The sequence below is a fragment of the Salvia splendens genome, chromosome 19, assembly GCF_004379255.2.
Source record: "Salvia splendens isolate huo1 chromosome 19, SspV2, whole genome shotgun sequence".
Taxonomy (NCBI): Eukaryota; Viridiplantae; Streptophyta; class Magnoliopsida; order Lamiales; family Lamiaceae; genus Salvia; species Salvia splendens.
In genome coordinates, this window is record NC_056050.1 from 8,683,144 (window position 1) to 8,708,127 (window position 24,984).

At 37.8% G+C, this 24,984-nt stretch overlaps 1 protein-coding gene across 2 annotated transcripts; it reads right to left on the minus strand.

Moving 5' to 3' along the window:
• Positions 1–4,636: 4,636 nt before the first annotated feature.
• Positions 4,637–23,065, minus strand: LOC121778124 (HEAT repeat-containing protein 6-like). 2 transcript variants are annotated; one of them, XM_042175423.1, is made up of 27 exons: positions 22,829–23,065; positions 22,637–22,744; positions 21,041–21,216; positions 20,116–20,359; positions 19,965–20,032; positions 19,811–19,880; positions 19,380–19,733; positions 18,169–18,248; positions 17,979–18,030; positions 17,624–17,777; positions 17,174–17,261; positions 16,569–16,671; positions 16,280–16,367; positions 14,207–14,301; positions 13,093–13,272; positions 12,078–12,329; positions 11,392–11,487; positions 10,818–10,912; positions 10,679–10,742; positions 8,576–8,666; positions 8,428–8,501; positions 7,652–7,897; positions 7,489–7,562; positions 6,071–6,177; positions 5,493–5,611; positions 5,207–5,284; positions 4,637–5,063 (listed from the first exon to the last, which is right to left on the minus strand). In XM_042175423.1, the coding sequence occupies exons 1-27, from the start codon at positions 22,991–22,993 to the stop codon at positions 4,854–4,856; spliced, it is 3,531 nt and encodes a 1,176-aa protein (XP_042031357.1). In that variant the 5' UTR covers positions 22,994–23,065; the 3' UTR covers positions 4,637–4,853. The 2 variants fall into 2 exon arrangements, with proteins under 2 accessions (XP_042031357.1, XP_042031358.1); XM_042175424.1 differs by lacking the exons at positions 22,637–22,744; positions 22,829–23,065 and adding an exon at positions 20,694–20,970 and having other exon boundaries at positions 21,041–21,168.
• Positions 23,066–24,984: the final 1,919 nt, after the last annotated feature.

Genomic DNA, 24,984 nt, shown 5'->3' on the forward strand with positions numbered 1-24,984 from the left:
TACATAATTAAAATCCTAAAAATTTAAAAAACCTAATACTCGTGGCTGAATTTCCCCCAAATGTGTTTGATTAGGTCTTCTTGTAGCTCAATGTGAGCTCGGGTATCGCGCATTGTGTTTCTTGTTTCGATACTCTCGCCCACCGTAGTATGCACACCTCGGCGTGGGGGAGACCTCGCGGTTGAGCTTCCGGCTTCATCCTCGTCGTAAATGTTAGCCGTCATCGGTCCTTCTTCAGCTATAATCATGTTGTGCAAGATAATACACGTGTACAAGATGTCGGCGATATTGTTAACGTACCACAGCCGAGACGGGGCCTTCACAATGTTGAATCGGCCTTGAAGGACCCCAAAAGCTCTTTTGACGTCTTTCCGAGCAGACTCTTGACGCTGCGCAAAAAGAACCCGTCTCGGGTCTTGCGGATTGCTGAGCGTCTTCATGAAAGTCGACCACCTTGGGTAGATACCATCGGCGAGATAGTAAGCCATGTGGTACGCATTTCCGTTGACGGTGAAGTCGATCGCCGGTGCTACACCATTCAACACATCATTGAAGAGTGATGAAGAATAGAGCACGTTCAAGGATAAGTTGTTGGATCCGGGAACACCGAAATATGCATGCCTAGTCCATAGACGGTAGTCGGCGACCGCTTCAAGGATAAGTGTTGGGCCGTCTCCTTTGTGGCCGCTTAAGTGTTGCCCCCTCCAAGCAGTCGGGCAATTCTTCCACTTCCAATGCATGCAGTCAATGCTACCAAGTATACCGGGAAAACCGTGGACTGTTACGTGAAGACGAAGCAACCGTTGACAATCATCGGTGGTGGGTGCCCGAAGGAATTCCTCACCGAAAGCAGAACGAACGCCGTCGCAAAAATTTTTAAAGCAAAGGATTCCAGTTGACTCACCGACATGCAAATACTCGTCGAAGAGGTCAGCCGTTTGCCCAGTAGCAAGTTGTCGGATGGCACATGTACACTTCTGCAACGCCGAGATACTTTGCCGGCTGGCTGCGCCTCTACTTGTTTGAAAGTATTCAACACGGGCGGACAATGTGTTGACAATACGCATAAACAACCGTTTTGACATGCGAAAACGGCGTCGAAAGTAATCTTCCGGAAACTTAGGGTGGTCGGAAAAATAGTTGGCAACGAGCCTTTCGTTGGCTCCCTCCCGGTCACGATGGATATAGCGGCGAGTTGATCTAGTTGGTCGAGGAGGAGGGGCGGGGGTAGTCGCGGCGACATAGGCTTCATAGGCGGCACGATGTTGTTCATAGTATTCTTGTTCTTCGCGCTCCGCTTCAGCAATGAGATTGGTGAAATCCATTTGAGAGTTTGAGTGAGAGAGGAAGATGTAGATAAATTGTATGAAAAAATATGAATGTGAGATGATTTGATGTGAAAAATGGATGATGAATGTGTGTATTTGTAGATGATTTTTGGAGTAAAAAAATCAAAAAAATTTCAAAAAACGGTAATAAAACGGCCATATTTTTTGGAATCTGAAAATATTTTTTTAAAATTTTTTTGTATTATTTTCGATTTTTTTTAAAAAAAATTGAATTTCCAACGGATAAATCCTTTGGCCAGTCAGAACGAGCCACGTCAGCTGCTCGCTGGCACGGACGTGCTCGATGCATCGAGCAACGCAGTGCCAGAGGCGAGAGCGCAGCGGCGAACAGCGGGTGCCTTGCCGCTGGCACGGACAGACGAACGTTAATTCCTCACCGCTGCGATGCTCTTAAGGTGATAAGATGGTTGACTTTTAGATAGGAGAATGAAATTCTCTATCTGATATTATATGCAACTGCCGTGAGTTTTTTAGTTTGATTAGGAAAAGGAGTTAATGTTTTAATTAACTTCCATAATCAAAAGGCATGTCTATTCATTTAAATGCATATTATGGATAGTCACGTCTTCTCGAAGAGGTGTATAGATTTCTATATAAATGAGGTTTCCCTCATTCTTAAGACATAGAAAAGAAAGACGTGATCAGTTGCAAGTAAATGATATGCATGCAACGGTATTTACTTCCATTTTCCTCCAATCTTTCCAATATTTCCTTCCAATTTCGATTCAACCTTGCAACTATAGATTCCGACGATGAACAATTCCAACAAGCGGTAGATCTGGAGTTCCAAAACCTTGTTACAGCGGTGCAACGTGAAGCCGACGAGGCGGAAGATGCGGCAGAGGCGGCGGCTGAGGAGGCGGCGGCGGTGGCAGTCCCTCGGCCATTCTATCATCGGCAGTATTTCGACCGTGATCATGCCGGGGCTGACCGCCGGTTGATGGAAGACTACTTCAATGAGAACGCCCGTTATCCGCCAGAGGTTTTCCGTAGGCGATTCAGAATGTCGCAAAATCTCTTCGTCCATATAGCGACGTGTTTGGCGCAGCGGTTCAAGTGCTTCAACTTGCGATATGATGCCACCGGTCGACCCGGCTTGTCGACATACCAGAAGTGTACGATGGCAATTAGGCAGCTTGCCTATGCCGGGCCCGCTGACATGTTCGACGAATACCTATAGATGGGCGAAACGACTGCCCTACAGACGTTGAGGCGGTTTTGCAGGGCCATTAAGGATATCTTCAAAGGGGAGTATCTACGGAAGCCATCGGCCGATGATTGCCAGAGATTGATTGATATGCACGGGATTGCACATCATTTTCCAGGGATGTTGGGGAGCATCGATTGCATGCAATGGGAGTGGAGGAACTGTCCGGTGGCTTGGAAGGGACAGTTCACTTCTGGTTTCAAAGGCAGACATCTCACGATGATTCTGGAAGCCATTGCTGATTACCGCTTGCGAATCTGGCATGCGTATTTTGGGGTCGCTGGATCGAACAACGACATCAACGTTCTACGATCGTCACACCTGTTCAATGACGAGAGCCGGGGTAAGGGTCCGTAAGTTAGATTCATGGCCAACGGCACTCAGTACAACATGGGGTACTATTTGGCCGATGGGATATACCCTCGCTGGCCCGTGTTTGTGAAGACGATCCGACAACCCGTTGGGCCGAAGCAAACCTACTTCGCGAAAAAACAAGAGGGTGCTAGGAAGGATGTTGAGCGAGCTTTTGGTGTACTCCAAGCGCGATGGGCCATTATACGGTGCCCGGCTCGACAATGGCACGAAAATGATGTCGCATACATCATGACTGCATGTATCATATTGCACATTATGATAATAGATGACGAAGGAGTTGCTGCAGAGCGATGGACACCGGAAGATGGTGCTAGTTCGAGCTCGGGTATTGCCATGGAGCCCCTGCAGATGGGTGTACCACGTAGTAATGAATACTTGATCCAGCGGTACACCGATATGCGAAGCCAAATATCGCATACATCACTGCAGGCTGATATGGTTGAAGAGGTCTGGAACCGTAGAAGGGGCGCCGCAGAGTGATATGGGTTTTCGGGTTGTTGTTTTTAAATTAGAAAACTTTCGTTGTATAATTTTCCTATTTTAATATAATACAACGAAGTTCTTGTTACATTTTGGTTTTAGGTTGTGAATTTTTTTATTTACAATCCAAATTATTTTATTTTAATTAAATTTAAAAATATCATAAATTTAAAGTCTAATAAAATGTAATATAGTTAAATTAAAAATAACATTAAAAAAAGAAAACAAATTAATTTTTTTTATAGAGGGCCATTGCGGAGGCCACATGAGAGCCACGAATGGTGGCCGGGCCACCATTGTGGACAATCTTAGGTTTAGGGTTTTTGGCCTTGCTTTAACTCTTATTGGGGTGGGTAGGTACGGTATACCTTACCGAAACCATCATACCGTATACCTTACCGTAAATTCGGTATGCGAAAAAATCATATCTTTACCTTACCAAAATTTTCGGTATACCGAACTTTGGTATACCTTATTTTCGGTATGGAGAATTTTCATACCGATACCGTACCTCATTTTCGGTATGCCGTACCAATGTTCGGTATATCATACTTTTGCGGTATACCTTACTTTCAACATCAATGAAAATTGTATGTTTGAGTTTTTAGAATACTATTTATATTTTATAATTTAAATAATATATTAAATACTATATTTTATTCATATTATATTTATATTTCACAATAGATTTTATAATTAAAAAATATATAAAATCAATTTTATATATAATTATATTAATATTTTACGGTATATACCGAATTTCGGTATGCCACGGTATACCTCGGTATATAAAAATCCATACCTTTACCTTACCGAAATATTTCGGTAAGGTATCATACCGTACCGAAAATCACGGTATACCAGAAGTTCAGTATTTTCAATATTTTTTCAGTACGATAAGAACAGTATTTCAACATTTCGGTATTTTTTTCCAGCCCTACTTATTGCCCTTGAACTTCTTGATACTACCATAATAAATATAAAGCATTTGATTTAGTACGAAATTTTATACAGTTTTATTTTGTGAGTTAATGAAAAGAAAATAAAGTAACAGAACTGAAAAAGTAGAGATATTGTTATTTCCATTTTAAGAAATGTTTCATTTTTAATAGGATAATATAAAAAATAAAACGTTTCATTTTTAATAGGACTGAGGAAGTAATTTCACTAACATGAGCTAGAGAAAATGCATCTCGGTTCCATCAATTAGTAGGCGTGAGAGGACTAATGTTGAACCCTCAAGGACAAATGACTCATCTTCCGTAAACCTTACAATATTTTTGTTCGCATTGTTATCACCAACTCACACTTCATTTATTTATTATATGTGTAATGCTACAAAATCATAAAACATGTGAAAAGAGTACACCATATATTTGAGTTAAGAAAACAAGAATGTGAGAATGTAAAAAAGCAAAATGCTAACTATACACAACTCTCACTTAGACCAACCTTGTGGCCAATTTTTCAAATCTATGAGCAATGAGATGGTGATTACTGCTCTCATATACCTTAATCAGTGACTGAATTGTTCCACGTATAACATCCTTTTTCTGGTCTACAGACGCATTCTTCGCCTCATCAACGGAATTACTTGTATCCCCAACAGACGAGCACAGGTCTTCAATCCAAATCTCAAGGAATGATGTTTTCTGTATGAAACAGATAATGAAACACTTGTAATTGGTTCAAAACAAACGAAAGACACCTTTCAAATAAAAAGAATGTGCACTTAAGCAGGCAGTTCTATGAAACATGACCATATTTGTACAGCAGAAAACGTCACTCGTCTTACTTTGACAAGTAAATCTTGCATAGCCTGTTGATCACATTTTGAAGAAAGACCCAGTAGATGCAGCATAGTTGAAGTTAACTGCAACAGACAAATAAACACCAATACAAATATTGTAAGCACAAATATATCCGTGTATTTTGAAAAGCATACAAGTTACTGATGGCCAACTATGGCCTGTGGACAATCTAAATGTTAACAACAGATATTATCCTTCAGCAAATTTAAGTACATTCATATTAATAACTCAGAGAAAAAAACAAAGTTGATAAGAATTTGTCACGCTGACCTGCTTTTCCAGGGCAATCCGGTATTTGAAGTTAGAAGGTTCTGATATCTGATCTGATTTAAAATTCTCAAGAACATGCTGCACACTTTTTACAACATCATAATATGATTTTCCATAATCTGCAAAATCAATATAACATAAGAAAAAACTTACAAATGAAAATACAACCAGATCAAGATAAGGATCAAAGATCCACTGAAAAGAGAGACTGAATCTCATGATACTAAACATCACTCAAGACATGCTCTATAAGTTGCTAGAAGAAAAAAAATTAAGCAAAAAAGTAATTAAGCTTCAAATCATTTGAGGTATGGTTTAACAGGCCATGCTGAGCTGGTCTCAGATTTAACCCAAAAAATAGTGTAAATAAAAACTACCAGCTCATTCCCTTTGTTTTATGGTAGATCCAGAAAACAAACAATTTTCTTTAATACAATTTTCGCTAATTAGTATTACAGGAAAAAATGCTTCATGAAAACAAATACTACAATAAAAGAAAGGGTAAAGGAGTTGGAAAGAGGGAAATATTATTAACGTAGATTCATCTAGTTAATAGTATATAACTACTAATACTTCACCATTTATAGTTTCTGGTACAGCCAAGGCAGAGACAGCTTGTATCCTTATCTTAAAATTCGAAGAATCCCGAAGTAGCAACAAAAGGATACTGAATACAGATGAGGACCTGCAAAATATGCAATTGAAGTTTTAGAATATGCAATCGCAAATCAGAATGGATGAGCCATCCAAATTAATAACTCAATTAGATGCCTACGAAGTCTGCCCCAGATGCTTCTAAAGTTATTGCAAGCAACAAGGTTCACCACAAATTAGTTATCAAAGCAAAACAGTCTGCAAAGGCATGTTGACACTTGCTATATTTGGGAAGTAAGACAATGAGTTTTTATTACTCCCTCCGTCCCGGAATAGGAGTCCAATTTAGTTATGGCACGGGTTTTAAGAAATGTAAAGAAAAGTGAGTTGAATACAAGACCCACTTATATATATTAGTTTTATAACAAAATGTGAGTGGAATAAGTTGGTGGAATGTAGGGCCTACTTACCATTTATGGTAAAAGTGAAATAGGACTCTTATTGTGGGACGGACCGAAATGGCAAAACAGGACTCTTATTGTGGGACGGAGGGAGTAGTACGTAATTTTCAAAACAAGACAAGATCATGACATTAGATATGTGCCATGAAACCCAACAGACATTAGAGTCAGGACATATCTGGATTATCTGCAATATTAGTATGATTATGATTTATGACAAATGGAGAAAAAGTAATAGATTAAAGAAAAGCTCATTCAATAGCCACACTAGAGAAACCCAACAGACATTAGAGTCAGGACATTTCTGGATTATCTGCAATATTAGTATGATTATGGTTTATGACAAATGGAGAAAAAGTAATTGATTAAAGAAAAGCTCATTCAATAGCCACACTAGAGAATAGTTTTACAACAATAAGTTGCACAAGACAATGCACTGATAGAAATCAAATCAAGACGACTGCATAACTTGCAAAAGTGTACATATCAAGAAAGGAAGTTTGGGGACTAGAAAAGAAAAGCATAAAGAATATAACAAATAAGAGTGAAAGGATACACACATTAGCAGGTGGTGATAAACTTTCTACACTAAGCAAGGTGGAATACAAATGGCATTCCTGTCAGCATTCAATTCTAAGTATATCCAAAGCAGCAATGAAGTCACACTACATGTCTACAACTTTGAGAATCATGATCTAGCATTTAGCAAATATAGAATTCAAACAAACTTTAGTAGAGGCCCTAACTTTAATGATTTCTTCAGCAACTCATTTCAACCCCCCTAATCACTGAAGTTGAATTACAGTAATATGATGCATACTCGATAAACTGAAAGAATTTTAGTTCTTCCTCGTCGACTAAACTTCCAATTTCATGCACAGCATGTAACTCGAGTCTTTCCATCATCTCCAATAAAACAACTACAATAACAGATCACTCACCAATCCATGTCTTGCAGCTTTAAAGACTTGTTCAGAAATAAATTGCTCAATGCATGACATACGTTCCATTGAACCTGTTAACAGTGCTCAGTTTCAAGAACAATGATACAAAATATGCTGAAGATAAAAAAGAACACAATACTATTCACAGATTTCACTTAACCTTAACGTTTCCAGTTGTGACACAAGAAAGAAAAGCCTGCACCATCTGATCAAGCCAATCAAAACTCCCTGAGGAACTTCGAACTGATTGTGACCTTTCTTTTATATGATCCTTGAATCCTTGTGTGCCATGGTATTTAATTTTAGAATGCATGGAATCCAGTGGATCTCCATCAACAGGTAAATGCTTTGTAAATTGGATAGATCTTGCAAGATTTCCTAGACCCCTAACAGCATTTGCTTTTACCTGTACCACATATAAATTAAAACATGATTACAAAACAGGGCAAGAGATGCACCGGGAACAGGTGCTGGGCAAATTTATGCTTTGAGATATTAAAACCACATTACAACTGCCACTAATGAGCATATTAAAACATCATACACCTGTGGTCTATGCACATTTATTATATAGTTTTGACTGCTCCTGAGAATAAGAACGATGATATTTATGTTGACGAAGAATGTAGATCTTTTGGTTAAGGAGATCATGAACTCACAATAGATGAGACATTAGAAAGAAAGAGCATGTAAAGGCCATCATAAACTCACACAGGTTGGGACATGCAAAAGAAGAGAGCACTAGTTGGGACATACTATAGCAAGAGCACATAAGTAACCAGACAGAATCAGCTCCATTAGATGCATCGTAAGGCTTGCTAATCAGATAGGAAAAAGAGAAACTTTTAATTTCCCTAAGTTAGTTGAGGCTTCATTCAATCATTAAAGTGATTAAGATTTCAGCCTCTTAGAAAAATGTTGCACTTGGCTCTGTACCTTGTCATTGTCCCTGGCCAGTCGCAACATACTATCTACTAGCAGTGATGTGGATTCAGAATATTTTGTAGATCCTGTCAAGGTATGACATTAGATTGGAAAAAAATCAATAATTTCAGTGAATTGGTAGAACTTCAACAATGCCCACCAATTGAACCTCTTCCAGCATAAAGTGCATCCAAGCAATGACTAAGAGAATCACATATGTTCGCTAGCGCCCATGAAGCCGTAATACGAACCTGGAAATTACAATTAATACATTCATTTGATTAGAAAACATAAAGAAAGAAATTTCAAACGAGAAAAGGAAACTCCCTCATTCAGAATTCAATTTTTAATTCATGCGAAGAGATGACAACCAAGATAATTCAACAATATAATAGAACTAAGACATCAACTTCAAAAGTCAAGAGAAAGTGGGTTTTAAAATAGGCTAAAGTCCAAAATTGGTCTCACATATTTACCCCAAAAAAAAACATATTGTCTAGGACCAAAAGCTATCACATTTGATGTTCTACATTGTTCTTACAATAATGATGTGCTAAATGAAACTACAGAATTCATGAACTGATGCTTGGAGAAACTATGTCAGTGCTTAATTAGTGCTTAATTCAGTCAGGGTCACTCCGGAAACGTACAAAGCCACTATTGAAAAGCCAAAATTTCCTACATTTGTTTAAGGAAAAGAGCCTGGTAAAGGTTATACTGAAAAAGTGTATGTGGTAGCAACCTACTCATTTCTTTCATTTGGTGTATGAAATCAAGTAAACTAACCGAGAAAACATATGCAAGATATAAGAAGCATGTCAACAGAAGTGTTGGAGATTGCATGACTACATGTTACACATAAAGTTATACCAGAAGGGGAAAGGTCAAAGGTGCAAGTGTGGCCATGCCCGACACTTTGCTTTTTACTAATCTAGTTTATTATTCCCTCTGTCTGCGAAAAAATGCCCCACTTCACCATTTTGGTACATCCGCGATTTTAAGTCCTATTTACTTTTTTGCATTTTGGGTAAATGGACCCTACATCCAACTAAATCATTACATTCACATTCTATTATAAAACCAACATACAAAAGTGGGGCCTACATTCCACTCACTTTTTTCCCCATTTTCTTCATGAAGTCAAACAATTTCTTAAAACCCGTGGAGAGTCAAAACGGGCCTATAAATGACGTACAGAGGGAATAGTTATTATCATTTTAATCAAATTATATTTAGTTAAATGCTATGAATTTCTTTTTCCAACTTCAATAGATATGATAAGATTAGTAGTATCTTAGTAGGACTCATGACGAGGACTTGTCTAGGATTTATCTTTGAGGAGAAGTCCGCAACTAACGCTTGGACATAAGAGAATCTCTTCTGATCGTTTGCGGCTATGGGGAATGAAGAAAGGGGGGCTGAGTTAATTGATGAATTGTTTGGTGTCGTAGAAAAGCCACAATGTACAATGAAACTGTTACTGCGTGAAAAGGGCTCGGCACATACAGAGGGTCATTCCATCGTAAAGAAGGTAACAAAAGCCCATCTGGGAACTGCGTCAGGAGCAAGCATTGGGCATCCGCCAATGGAGATGGGACATCCTGCATGTGCAAAAACTATCTAACAAAAACTATAAAAGGGAACAAAATCTCATGGTTCTTTTCTTCTTCTTTTTTTAGGTTGTTGATTGAACCCCGCTCACCATAAAAAAAGGTGATAAAAAAGATTTAGCTACAAGCCATTTGGTGAAATGTCAAAGTTGGAAGTATATCACGTATATTAATGATGGTAAATAGAAATTTTAGTATATCATGTTTTGTTAAAGAGTCTAAGCATCTCTTCCATGTTCTCTGCACTTAGAACTTAACCCTCAGAACAAATAGTATCTTTGTTTACTACTCCCTCCGTCCCAAGGAAGGGGTAGATGACCCCTTCCTTGGGCCACGGGATTTTATGCAGTTTTATTTTGTGTGTTCAGTGGAGAGAGTAAAGTAAGAGAGAGTGAATAAAGTAGAGATAAAGGTGATTCCAATTTTAGTAATCGGTATCTTGGTTGGGACAAACCAAAAAGGAAAGTGGGTCCTCTTGAGTGGGACGGAGGGAGTATGTGAAAACTGATCATGACTCTGGAGTTGGACTAATTATGTGTGTACGTGTTGCGTATATGTGTTTCTGTGTGTGTTTGTGTGTGAGAGAGAGAGGATAAGTCAAAAGATAAACCTAGGCAAGAAAAGGAACTAGGGTCAGAGGCATTAGAACTTACAGAGACCAGTGAATGACGAGTGTTGCGCTCAGCAGCTAAGATGAACTTTTCCAGGACATCCGCTCTGCAAAAGAATGAACTTGAGTATATCTCAGGTTACCAGCACAGGAAACTATGAGACTTACCAGCTTTTGTTTACCTATGGTATATTTGTGGGAAACATCCAATAACACCAATGGCTCGGCAAGCAGCTGACCGAACTGAAGGAACCTCGTCATTTAGTGCAGCATTAATCTGCAAAGAATAAATGCAAGAATACATATGAGTTTAATCAGCCCTGTCCTAACTTGCTGTGCATAAGTCAGTTGATGGCTGAAATTTTGTGGATTTACTGCCATCAGACAAACATGTTTATGTAGTTTAATGGTTAGTCACAAGTACAATTCTGTCTCAGCATTAGAATTTAAAAATATAGCAAAAGATAAAAAGTACTCCATCCACAAAAAACCTGCTTAATAGTGGTACTTAGGTAAATATATGAATGAATTGAGGTTGATAATGAAGGAGATTGGGTAGTGTCCTAAAATAGATTAGGCATATTTTTTTGTGGACAGGAGAAAATGGAACAGTAGGCATTTTTTCATGGATGGAGGGAGTAAGATTTAAGCAAATGGAACAAATTTTGGTAGATATGTCAAAGAATCCAGGAGTTCTTGAGAGCAGGAAGAACAGGTAGCTACAGCCTACAAGTTTACAAATTACAACAGACTTACTGAAGATACAATTATGTATTCCTGTTTGTCCTCTGGAAGGGAAATGAAAACAGGAGAAGTCATTCCAGCAAAACAGGTCACTGATGCAGCTCTTACCTATCAAAGAAAAGGAAAAATGAGATCCACTTGCATAACTTAAGGAGTTTGTGATTCATATAATGAGTTGCATACATCATGATATGCAGCTCAACACCAAACACTCATGCATTCAGTGAATCAAGAAGCTAACAAGAGTACATTTACCTCATATTGTATGAATGGAAAATAAAGAAAAAAAAGGAGAAATACAAAATCCTCATAGAAACTATCAGAAAAAGGTAGCAAGGTAGTTCTCAAATAAATCGACATGTCCAACTAATTTTTTTTTTCTTAATACTGTCATTACTAAATTTACTTGTAGATATTTAATGCATTTTATATTTATTTGTTATTTTGAATTTGCAATGTCTCATTTTGCAATATAACGAACCACAAATATCCATCCACAGAAAATTGCAAAAAAGTAGGGAGTAATTTATTTTTTATACTGTTTAGTTTAATTTAACATTATGCATTCTACTAATTAGAAATAAATCTCTAGGAGCTCATTTGCTTAAGAGGTATTTATACCATTATTTACTTTATTTTTAATGAAAAACATGGCCACAGATAAAGACTGGAAGAAAATGAATCTTCTTTCGACTAACCATCGCGGAAGAATGATTAATAACGAGAGGCATATGCTTGATTGTTGCTTCCAGCCACCTCTCACTTGCTAAGACATATGTTTTAGAATCATCAATAGTTGAAACAGGGATCTCTAAACTGTATGATGGAGCTGATGAGATTGCCTTCGTTTTCACGTAGTCAGACATAAATGGACTATCAAGTGATTTATCAGTTGAAAGATCCTCAGTTCCTTTAAAGCCAGAAATAGCCCGAAGACTTTCATCCAAAACCTGCACGAAGGTTAACAAGACTCTAGAAAGTCACTTTTCATCAGAGATACAAAAAAACTAGCAAATACTGACTTTTGCCAATGCAGCGTAAAAAATATAAAAAAGACAGGACAAAGACCTAGCTGCCACACCAAGCTCTAGTTAAAAAATTTAAACTAATACCTCGTGAACTAATAAATTAGCACGGAACACTCTGCATGTGAGAAATTGATTGAATAATGACAACAAAAGCACATAATACGTGATTTGGCTCAGTTGAGACGTTTAAATGGAAATACAGAACATAGGAGATAAAGCAATTTTGTATAAAGAAAAAAGGAAAAGATTGCACAAAATGTCATTCGATTAACTAGAGTATTCAACATTGTTATGTCACCGCACCAATCTTAATTAAATAGCCAATTATTATATAGTACTTCATCTATGCGAAACTTGTGCTTTGTTCTCTTTGAGGATTTTCTAAATGACAGTTGTATTTCCCTAATGGAGAAACAAGTATCCTCCCTTGATGATGTACAGGGTAGCTTTAAGATATGAACCTGAAAATTCTTATTAACTACAAAGGTAAAGTGTACCCAAGAGATGAGGAATACCGAGCGAGGAACAAAAATTGACTGACACAGTAAGAGGAACATCAGATACCAAGCGAGGAACTAAAAGCATTAGAGACATTGAGGAGGTTGTTGGATCATTTAAATGTGCTGAGATAATAGAAGATGCTAAGAGAAAATACGGCATCAATGTCGAAAGGAAACAAATCCACCTTGACAGAAGCAGTAATGACTCTCTCCTTCAATGGTGCAGCGGTCTGCTCAACATTACCTCTCCATAGTCTTGAAGACTCATCAGGAAAGGAACCCAATACTCCATAAATGATTGAGGAAATTTGTTCACAGCATAAGGTCATTACATTGGGATAATTATGAGACAAAGATTTAAGAGCCTGCAGCAAGAGCAAACAATTAAAACATTATAATTATCTGACAAAATCTGAACCAAAGAAACAGTGGATACTTCACACTAAAATTATTCAGCTCTACATTTCAAAAGTCAGCGTAAGTGGGTGCATATGCCGTTATTGTAGTTAAGCACAGAATGCAAAAATGTAGAAGCATCCATAGACATAGAGGATGGTAGAGGACGGCCAGTGATAGAACAAGAAAAAAACTAGAGAGCTGAAGGTGTACGGCATGTGTGCCCATAAAAAAAGGAAAATGGGCTACTAAAGACTTAGTCGTGGTATAGAGCAAGCATGGTTGAAACTCAGTATAATCAGGCAATGGCAAGCACTCCATTTTATATCCGGGGATCAATAGAAAGTAAAGGAGAGGCATAGACGAAGAAAAGTAATAGCAACAATCATTCATGTTCATGGTCGTTCACAATGATTATGATACACATCAGTTACATGCCTTAGAATTAGTGGATGGCAGTTACAGAACCCATGATGAGAGAGTGGCTGTTGTCAGTTATTGTCTAGTTTATTAGTCTTAATTATCATTTGTTGTGTCTTAATTATTGTTCCATTATATATAGTGTCCTAAGGTTAGAAGGAGAGGGGGGATTAGAGTATTGTACGGCTTCGCCGTGGCTTTCCGATAAGGGAAGAGGGCCTTCTTTAGAAGGAGTTATCTTTATAGTTATTGTATTTTGCATTTCACTTCCGAAGAGTTCAATATAAATTTCCATTTGCTTCTGTTCACTAACAGATTAGTTCAAATAACTAAGTTTCATGTCCACAAGTTGTCACCAGTATGCATAAGTGCATTTTCCGGAAAATTGAGAGTTGGGCATGATAGAACATAATGCTACATGCCATGTGCACCTCCTGAAAAATAGAAATCGATGTTAGTTTATTCAGCAGAGAAAAATGTCACCTGAAGTGCTTCTAAGCTTATTGACGGGGTTGATAATTGTTCGGAATATCGAAACAAGGTACACAGAACTCCAGAACTCTGGCCTTCAAAACATCCTGGTCAAATATTATCATGCAAATAAATCAATTAACCCAGAAGTAACATTACAATTCCTTAATCAAAAAAAGTACAGATGATAAAAGAAGATCTAAACAAGGTGAAGGTGTATATAAAGTACATATGACAATTTTACGATGTTTAACTAAATACTACTCCATTCGTCCCATGTTACTTAAGTCCTACTCCATTTTGAATTGTCCCACACTATTTGGGTCATTTCCCTTTTAAGACAAAAAACAATACATTTAATATGTCTTACTTAATTCTTTGTCCTACTTTACTCTTTTTCTAATTATCTATTTCATTATCTCTCCTATTTTATTCTCTCCTCACTTATCTACTTTATTATCTATTCTACTTTATTCTCTCTCCACTTCCTCATTGAACACCATTTTCCTAATTCTCATGCTCAAAAGAAATACCTCAAGTGAGGCAGGACAAGGGGAGTATTATTTTACACATTATTAATTTATTTTTTATTTTACAAAAAAATTGATAGATTTGGCCACCGGCTCCATCTTGGTCGCCTTGACGTGGTTGGTCAATTGACAACATCCATTCACCGAGGCGACATGGCCAATTTTGAGGAGAAACATCAATGCATGCTCGAATTTAGGCTTCGCCTTCAAAATTTGTCACCAAGTTGCCAACATACAAATTCATAGTCATGCGCAACAGAGGGCTTTTGAAGATTTGGTAATGGGCTTAAAAATCCCTAAGGTTTCGCCGTCCTTCGACATTGACATTGGTAGTTCCAAAGATGGATGTTAGTTGTAAATTCGTAGTTGAGTGCAAAGAGATTAACAAGAAAACCGTTCCGGACAGGTACCCGATTCCAAGCATCCAAGAGATGTTGGACGAGCTTCACAGTGCAAAGTGGTTCACCAAGCTTGATTAATGTTTGGGCTATCATCATATCTGAGTTGCACCTATTGAACCTGAGGACATCACTTAGCATTTGAAACTCATTTCGTCCATTTCAAGTTTTTATTTAAGTTATATGGCTTAAATACTGCATTGGAAATATTTCGGGTCTGCCATGAATGACATTTACGTCCACGCCTACGTATTGTGCTCGAGGTTATTTTATAGTATTCTGGTCTATAGTTGTTATTGGAGGACCATGTGTGCCACTTGTGTGCTATTATGAGTCACTACGTTACACAGTTCTGGATCATATTGTATCAACTGGCAGTGTACAGAAAGGTTTCAACTATCTCACGTTAGCTGTTTCATACAACGGTTGAAGTAGTATGTGGGTCTAAAAGGTTACTACCACTGCTTTATTAAGAGGTATAGCCTGCCAGGGCATGCTCTCACATAGCTCTAGTGAGATGTTATTACTAAGTTGTATAGTCATAGGTGGGCCTCAATTCTTACTCATCCCTTTATAATTTCTACATTGTGTTTCTAATCAAATTTCTTTGTAATGAAAAGATAAGTCTACAAAGAAAGTTATCCTATAAAATCACATTTGGTTCCAATAGTATTTTGAGTATTCTAATTCTACCCAAACTTTTCAGTCCTTTCATCTTTAACTGAGTTTGGGGAGGGGGAACTAGGAATCGAACTTTATATAGTGAGGATTGCCACTAAACTACAAGGCTCGTGGAACTACATACTCAACCATATTGTACCAGAAAAGATCCATCAAACATGATGGTGTTACATGTACAATTAGTAGTCTATTACCAGTCAATTCTATTTGTAACTAGAACCAAGTATTATTCCTTTTCTTGTTGGCATTTCCATCATAGATAGACAACCCTGAGACTATATGTATGCAGTTTTGTAATAATGATAAATTTAATCATTGCTGTCTCTCCTCAACTTATTTTTCTTGAGGAGGCGGTCATAATTTGAGAATAGCGGACAGCTACAAGCCCATTCATATCAAGGACAAAACAAGTAATCAACCAAGGAACAAGGAAATGCGACATGGTAGGTGTTGAATTATGGTGACATGCAACAAACCTGCTGAAATTTCTCCTAGCAGCATATTGTTTACATGCATTGAGGGAGACACAGAAAGAGCCCTGGTTAAGCAAATAATTGCCGCAGCCTGCCAAATTGGAACCAAGCAAAGATTTCAATTCAAGGCAGTGAGTATAGAACAGGAAACTGCTCATCAATTGGAGAAATTCTCCAGCATAAATTTATGCTCCATATACAATCTTTGAGAAATTGACTGAAATTTGCACACATGACAAAGAAACAAACTCCACAACCCAAAAGAAGCCAGAAAATGGAGCTTGATACTTACCAGTAAGCTATTCCGATCATTATGATATGGAAACCCCTCTTCAACTGTTGACTGGAGTGAAGAGATAACCCTAGAGAGCAGCTCAGGAGGCATTCTTGAATATCTATAGATTGAAGAACAGATAGACCCATTTGAACATTTAATTGATGCATTTGTGAATCACCACTAAATGCTAATGCAAGTAATTCTAATAAGAGGTTCTACTTCTGTCAACTCTCCATTAAGTGACTTAGGACCCCCATGTCTTCTTTCCAGAAAAGCAAGAATACAGAATAATGTAACAAATTTTCTACCAAAATCGTGGTTCAATAAGGATAAAAGCTAAACACAAGTCAAGCACAATGAACTTAGGCCTTCATTGTATATTGTATACAAGACTACAAAATTTATTTACTGAACACCCAAGAAGGCATGAACAAAGAACAAGTTGTGATAGAACATAAAAATAGGAGCTTAAAGCCTTCACTAATTGTAGAGGCTTCCTACGAACTGGTAAACTCATTGTTTCTTCACATATTCAACCTAATATGGTTAATCGAAAAAAAGGGACAAAAACAATAGAAGCAGGTGGGAAAAAATTTAAAAGTTCTGAAGCTAAAACTTACGGTGTGGATGCTATCAAAAGCATTAGGATTTTAAATGACAATGCCAGCAATCTATCGCTGGTTTCATGTTTGATTACATACAATGTACCTGCTCAATATAGAGAATATTCCGTCAATCATACTGTGGCTCTTAGAGCATCATAGTTCTAGAAAGGCTTAGTAGGGAGAAAAATAAGATATACTCGAGATGTTGAAAATTCTTTGCAAATTGGACAATTTGTGAATTTGATCAGAACCAAATCATTAATCATGCCTTAATATGTAACCTAACCTTATACCATAATTCACAAAATTTGACTAAATTTCACTTTTACGTAGCAAAGACATCTGATGTGTCGTCACGTCGCTGAATTCTATTGTTGGAGTTGGCAAAATTGCAACTACTTGCTAAAGTCATGCATAAAGTGACAAGACAAAAGTACCAAGCAAACGAACTTTTAGATCCAGTACCTGAATGAAGTTGCATCAAGATATGCCCAAGAGAGCTTGAAAGTGTGGTAAATGACCCATGCCTTGAGTGCTCCTTAAGTTCTGCTACCTGTAGGGAAACAGAAGCAGGCCCATCCAACATTGCCATAATAGTAGAAGCAGCTGCAATCCGTACCTAAGAAAAAGTTTACAGCCTTAGTAGTTAGTACAGAAACTCAAATAAGGAAAGATGAACACAATTTACCCTATATGACCAGAGTGCTTGGATGAATAAAATACAGAGATTGTTGCATAGATATTTACAAAAGATATATAAAAATAAAAAGAGCAGAGGAATGGTTCGTTTGATTGACAACAGCAGTCAATATAATGAAACCTTTAACGAAGGGTCGGAAAGAAAGCAGCTCATCAAAGTAGTGTCATATTTCCTACATAAAGATAAAGAGTAAATAAATTATAAGAACAAAACAAGAAGTAGGACAAGAAATCTTTAGTGAACCCAAACCCATGAATGATTCATATACCATAGCATATCATAAACAAGAGATGGATGAGAGCATCTTCACCTGTGTTGTAGCACATCATTGGATGGCAAAAGCATTGTCCACTGGGCTGTAAACAATTTCGGATCAGCTCGGCTGAGATCCTTCGAGCGAAATTCAAGGGTTAGAGGAAACAAATAGATAACACAGATTGCCAATTTAAACAAATAAGTTTTGCTGATACAAATTCTTGACTTGGAATTAATGAAGGTTAATTTTGAGAAGAGTAATCTACAAAATAAAGTGTAGTATTTTTTATTTGTCTAGAAAATATGGAACTATTACAATTTAAGTAGTAGTGTTGTCACATAATTACAGATCTAACGGTCTCAATTGAAGTTCTCTACTTTGTTCAATTCGCCCATCAGAAATTTTAGCCGTGATGGTGTTCGGAGGGCTTTATCCTAAGTCCACCGTAATATTCCTAGTTTGCATCAAGTCAGATTCAGAGTGGATCAGTTATTTGAAATAATGGCTTGAGAAGACAACAATGCAGCAGCTGCAACTAAATATACAGATTGAGATTAAGATTGCAGTCAGATGGTTTATTTGGCACTCATCTTATTGGTGAAAGACAAAGAGCTGAGCAAGTATAGGATCCTCAATTGGAGGTTTCAAGAAACCATGCTTGCAACAAGCATGTTCAAGAAACATGTGCAGATGAATTTCCATTGACAATGAAAGGGGTATGGTTCTTTTCCCTCAAGCTATGTTCAGTTGCACATGGTATCAACAATGAATGTATTCTTTTTCAAAAACATCAAGTACACAATCCTCAACCAAGCTAGGTTCAATTGATTATTTATTAGTTCATAAAAGATGGGGTTACATCATCTGCCAGCCCCTCCTCTGGCGATGGTAATTCAAACATTTTTTGGGCTTTGTTATTCTAATTCAATCTAAATAGCTGAATCGGTCTTGATGTGTTTTGTTGTGAAATAATAAGGTTGCATGGTATTCCAACTTATATTGTTTAATAAACAGAGCATGTGTCTTAAGCTTTCTCTGGAAAAACTGTTCAGGCTGGAACCTAGTCGAAAATGAGCTTGGCTTACAATCCATGATCAAATGCTAGAACTTTCTAATTTGGTAGTTTGACTGATCATGTTGACACTAGAAAGATGATGGTGTTTCTAAACAATATTAGAAAAGGAAATGATCTACATGGCCATAAAATTTATCAAGCACAACTAAAGAAGCATAGGAAAAAAACAATGAAGAGAAAATGAACTAACCTGAACACAAATAATTGCAGCTAATCTTGCCTTGGCTAAATATGCTTTGCTGTTATCGATCACTGATCCATCATTATCACTGCAATCTGAATCAGACGAAATAAATTCATGTCTAGAAGAAGCTAGGCTCTCCTCATGTCTACTCTGTTGATTTCCAGCAACCTTTTTTCGTAAGTGTGGAGGCCTATAAGGGCTGCTTGGCCTACTTTTAGGTTGATTTGATACTTCAAAAGGCATGTTTTGGCTAGTCGACCCAACTCCCTTCATGTGATTAGTTTGTTGATTCATAACGGGTGGCTTGTTTACAAGGCCACAGCGGAAGAAGATTCTCAATGATGCCACAAAGCCAGCCACCTAAAACAATTTAACAGAAGGATTATTGCAAAGCATCTTTTCCAAACATGCAACCAATGTATGCCATAGTCTCTTACATGTTCTGCTAGATATCCTCTAGGCTCTGCAAGAACTAAGTGCAGACACTGGAGAAGCTCAACATAAAACCTGATCAATATGTTAACACCATTTGATTTCTCAAGAACAAATTCTTCAAACAAAAAATATGATTAGAAAGGAAGAGAAAATTACTTGGCAACAGTATTATCCTCCATCAAAAGACTCTTAGAAGCCAAACTGTCCATAACCTTTCTCAGGACCTACAAAATCGCTAAACAATTAAATAAATCCTGTGTTGCTATTTTTAGCCAGTGTTTTCAAGTGAACTACAATGGATACATACCACAACTGTTGACTTCCAGATTTCAACTGGCAAAGAAGCTCCTACTCTGGAGTATACTTCACCAACCATGGCAAATGTAACTGTTAGGACTTCGCACGCACCTCTAGATACTGAATAGTTGTCATTAAAATATGTAGAATGCTTTGAGTCTCCTTGAAAATACTCAACCACTTCAAGAACAAAATTCAGCAGTTGCCCATTTTCAGAGAGTGAAGCAGATGTCTTATATAAAATGAAAAGTGACCTGAAAATTGAATAATTAACAGTTTGTTAGCTATAGGTGATGTATGTACTAATTTATCAGCAAAAAGTGCAGTCGATGCAAGCCCAAGTCAGAAAATTTTGTGAACTAAAGGAATAAGAGAAAGTGAAGTTTTAAAGTTCAAAAGGAAGTTAATGTAATAAACTTAAGCAGCTTTAAGCTAATGCTAAGACAAAGAACTAGCAGCAAGCATTCCCAGAAATGAAACATTGTGCCAAGAAAACAAGCATCCTTTAGTATGACTATGCTAATTACATCATCTAAGCATGTGAAAGAAACATTTCAGGGGATATGTGATAGGAACGAAAAACTACACCAGTATTGGCCACGGGTTGTTTACTCGTGTCAAAAGATGAATCGAGGAAAGGGTTGGCAATTGAAGGGGAGCGGATTCAAAGCAGCCTAAATTGAGCACGGACAAATACATATTTAGAAATATATCTATAAAGATGGTATGCAGGAAATAAATCTGTAATCAGCTTAGCTGAGGGACAATATCATTGATCTAGTTGGGGGGTAACATTGTCCCGTTTTGTGTTCTCCGTTTTATTCATGCTCTACAGGTCTAGGAGCAACTCTTCCTCTCGTGTGCCCTGAAACTACAACATTATGGAAAGAAGAAGGGGAGGGAGGACATAGAGAGAGGAAGAAAAATTACCACACCTTAAACTTTCTAAGCAATCCTTGGTGGGTTTGATTAGAGCAGCATTTCTGACAATAGCCATCTCTGTTTCAACATTGCCAAGGAAAACCTGCACTATCCTCTTGAAAGAGTCAAACACAAGGGCCCACATTGTTGAATTCATTTCGAGCGAAGAGGAATGACTGATTCCATGGATCTGCAACAAATGAAAAAATTCAGTTGCAAATGTCATAAACTTGTTTGAAAAATCATGATGGCCAATTAATTTTTGTAATACAAGCTCATAACCTGTCTCATTTTCTTTTATTGGGATAAGAACATAAAATTGTTTCTTAACTTCAAAAATTAGTTATGCAAGTTCATATGATAATACTTGACAAAACAGTGCCGTTTTAGCTAAACTCATCACAGCAATGCTACTTGGGCAAATGAAGTGAATGTTGAGGGTCAATTTTCTAACTTCAGCCTCGAGACGAAGTTGTTCTGAACGGAGAGGAATCGATAGGAAATCATTAAATGAGAATTTACCAATGTTATCAAATAGCGGATATGGCGGCGCCGTGGCGCTATGGCATGGCGTTCGGTGGTGGAAACGCCATAGCACCGCCATATCCGACATTTGACAACATTGTGTGTGTACTGCACTTAGGAATAGGGCATTATGCAAGAAACACGGTGGTTAGTGGTATATTATCCTTTATTAATTGTTTGAAGTGTTTTAGATGTTATATTTTTAATATTTTTTTAATTTTTGAAGTATATATAACTATATAAGTATTATTTTATTTATTTAATTTTTGACCGCCATATCCGCCATTAGTATACACCATATCCCTGTGGCGGTTTTTAGGCAAACCTCCATAAGCCGCCATACGAGATTGATAACATTGGAATTTACCAACAATGGGTGAACATGAGGGACCAGACTGCGATGGAGGCTGCACAGGATACGGTAGCTGATTAGGATGTTCACTAGTAGTTGGTGACTTGGTTCCAAGTGTTAATTTTGATATGACTTTCGGTTGGCTGCGTCCAACATCACATTTTCAAAGATAATATTTTTATTATAGAAGCCAGTCACGCATCTTCAGATTCTAACTCATTAGACTAGAAGAAGACATTTCTTAATCTACAAGGCGAGCAGAGAAATACTTACTTGTGGTACCTAGTTCAATTATACACAATAGCCACAGAATATTTTACGATCCTACATACGCAAGGTGGTCGAGAATAGCTTAGGTAATAAAGTAGAGCGATTTAGGTGACTGATTTGAACGTACTTAATGACAAACACAAGGTTTACATTTGCTTCTCATTATGATACTTATCCTTGATCATTCCAATAATAAACCTACCTCCAGGAGATCATTCATGTTGCTTTGGCTGCTAAATAGATCTGAGAGGTGCTTTTGTGTTATACCTCTTGTATTATACTGATTTTTAATTCAACAACTTGTATAAAGTGAGTTCAAATCCCTAATTTGGTAAGAAAGGGGAAAGTGGAAACGAGAGGCTGAGAGTCAATAAGTTGTTCTTCATCACTCTAATCCTCATAACAACATCAAAAGTAAAGCACGGTATGAAAATCCAATCCACAACTACAATGAAAGATGTACCAGTGCAGATAATTTAACGAAGTTGTGAGTAGCATCTTCAATTCCTTGTTGATAATAAGAGAGGTGGTCGCGAACCAACTCCAGCAATAGCATAAAGTCGGATGTGAGCTGCGAGTGCAAGTACAGATTATGAATCGGCAGGAAAAATGTTGGATGAAATCAGATTTTGTGGGATCGGAAGTTGCAGAGTACCTCGTGCGGGGACAACTGCGGCGCAGCAGCAACGAGAGAGTGGGATTGGGATAAAATTAATTTGTCAAGGAGGCGGACGACGGTGGCGCGAGGAGGCGAGGCCGAGTTTTCGTCCCTGAGAGTCAGAAACGCCGTTCTCCATGACTTCACCGCCGACGACGACATCAAAACACTGTTTCTTTACCTCGTTTACAGTTTCACTACTACACCATTCATACCCAAATTCCAAAAAAAAAGAGAAAAATAAATCCAAAAAAAAAAGAGAAATAAATATGATGTCAAGTCGATATCAATCCGGTCGAATCCAAATTAAATCCAAAAATTATTAGATTTTTAATAAGTTTTGATATAGACTCGAATTAAGATTAAATAAGGTTTATTCCAAACTCATTGACTTCATACGTATTCATTTCAGGTTTAGAGTCGTGTCAAAAATTTTCAGCTCTACCGATTCAATTCGAGCTGTCACGACTATATAATGATCGAACATAATATTATACGATTAAAACTTGTATTACGCAACATTTAAATGATAATATTAAAGCATAATATTTTTAAAATAATTTTAATGGGTTATCCGACCCTAACCCAAAATTATCTGGTTCTTAGAGCATCCACGACAAGGGAAAATAGGGAGGGCACGAAGACAGCGAGGTCGAGCCGAAAAAGTAAACACCCGAAGTACAAACAGAAATTCCGGATGTTCTGGACCGGGTTGTTGAGAAGTACAACACTCGAAGGCCGACGGGCAAAAAGATGGTATAAAGTGAGGCGACATGTAAGGCAACGCCCGAAAAAATGTAGCGCCAACATATCCAAGAAGACAAACGAGGTGTTCTTCACGGATGAGAAAAGGTCCTTCGATGAGAGAAGCCCCAAATTTAGTGGTGGGACTAAAGCTAGAAATGGCGTGCCGAAGAGAACAACATCTTCGCCGACTAGTGACTACTCCATGAAAGGTGGAGCCCGGGTTGTGTGGAAACTAGGTGATGTGGCATGATATGGTTGTACAAAATTGAATATGGTGGTTTTATGAATATGATGGTTGGTTATCGAGTCAAGGGTATTAATGTAAAGAATGAATAAGCTCACAAGCACACTTAAAAACCAAAAGATTTTAGAATTGAATGAATGCAAAACAAGAACACAGAAAGTTCATGAATTCCTTTATGAATTACTACTCCTTGTTATGATTTCCCAAATATTTAAACCCCTGGTTCCAAGTGAGATACCGCTGTCAATGACACCTAAAATACTATACTGATAGGAGCATTATTTAGTTAGTTAAATTAGAGATTTGCATATCTTTCCCACATCTTTGTTTATTTGCGTATCTTTTCCATATCTTTGTTTTCTTGTTAAGTAAGTTAGTTATTAGCATTATAAATAGGAGTTATTGTAATCATTTGAGAAAGGAATCAAGAATATCAATATTATCGTTCATTCTCTTCTCCAAGTGAGAAAACCGTCGTGCTCGACGGGCACTCGCCCGCGACAAACATTTATCGATCGCCGATCTACGGACGCCGATCAGCCCGATAGGAGGTTTATCCTATCAAATGGGAGTTGATACGAGTCTTCACTTAATTAGTTTAGATTTATTAAGATTTTGCATATCTTTACATATATTTGTTTCTTGTTCAATAAGTTAGGATTAAGTGTTATAAATAGGGAAGAATGTGATCATTTGAGGAAATCAACGAAATACAATATTAATCTTTTGCCCAACGACGAGTTGAGAATTATCTTTTACTAAGATCTCGCGCTGCCCGACGGAGAGGAATTCCCGCGCACAGCCGGTTCTTGCTACTGCCGATCCTTCGTTAGGACGCCGGTGAAACGGGATACGACGTAGGGTCGTATCAACTGGTGCTTTCATCCAGAGCTCATGAAGCGATACAACAACAACGGCAAGGTCGTGTGGGGCTCAGGCCGTCAAGATTCTTATCCACCAAACAGGTTTGGTGGACGTGTTCCGATGATGGGGGGCCGCCGCGATCAAGGTGGATTTCAGCGGCCAGGTATGGAAACTAGTGATTTCGAGGCGAGATTGGTGGATGATTCGCCCACGGAGGATCCGGTCAGTGTCAAACTAGACCGTATACTGGAACGATTCGACAAGTTTGATATATGGAAGGATGAAACGCACCGCCGGT

Bases quoted from the DNA above. Each gene is read 5' to 3' on its own strand.
- LOC121778124 (XM_042175423.1), bottom strand. From the start codon at position 22,993: ATGTCGTCGTCGGCGGTGAAGTCATGGAGAACGGCGTTTCTGACTCTC. The intron at 22,745-22,828 runs GTACTCTGCAAC...TTGCACTCGCAG, and splicing joins CGCAGTTGTCCCCGCACGAG to CTCACATCCGACTTTATGCT. The intron at 7,563-7,651 runs GTTAAGTGAAAT...CACTGTTAACAG, and splicing joins TCACAACTGGAAACGTTAAG to GTTCAATGGAACGTATGTCA.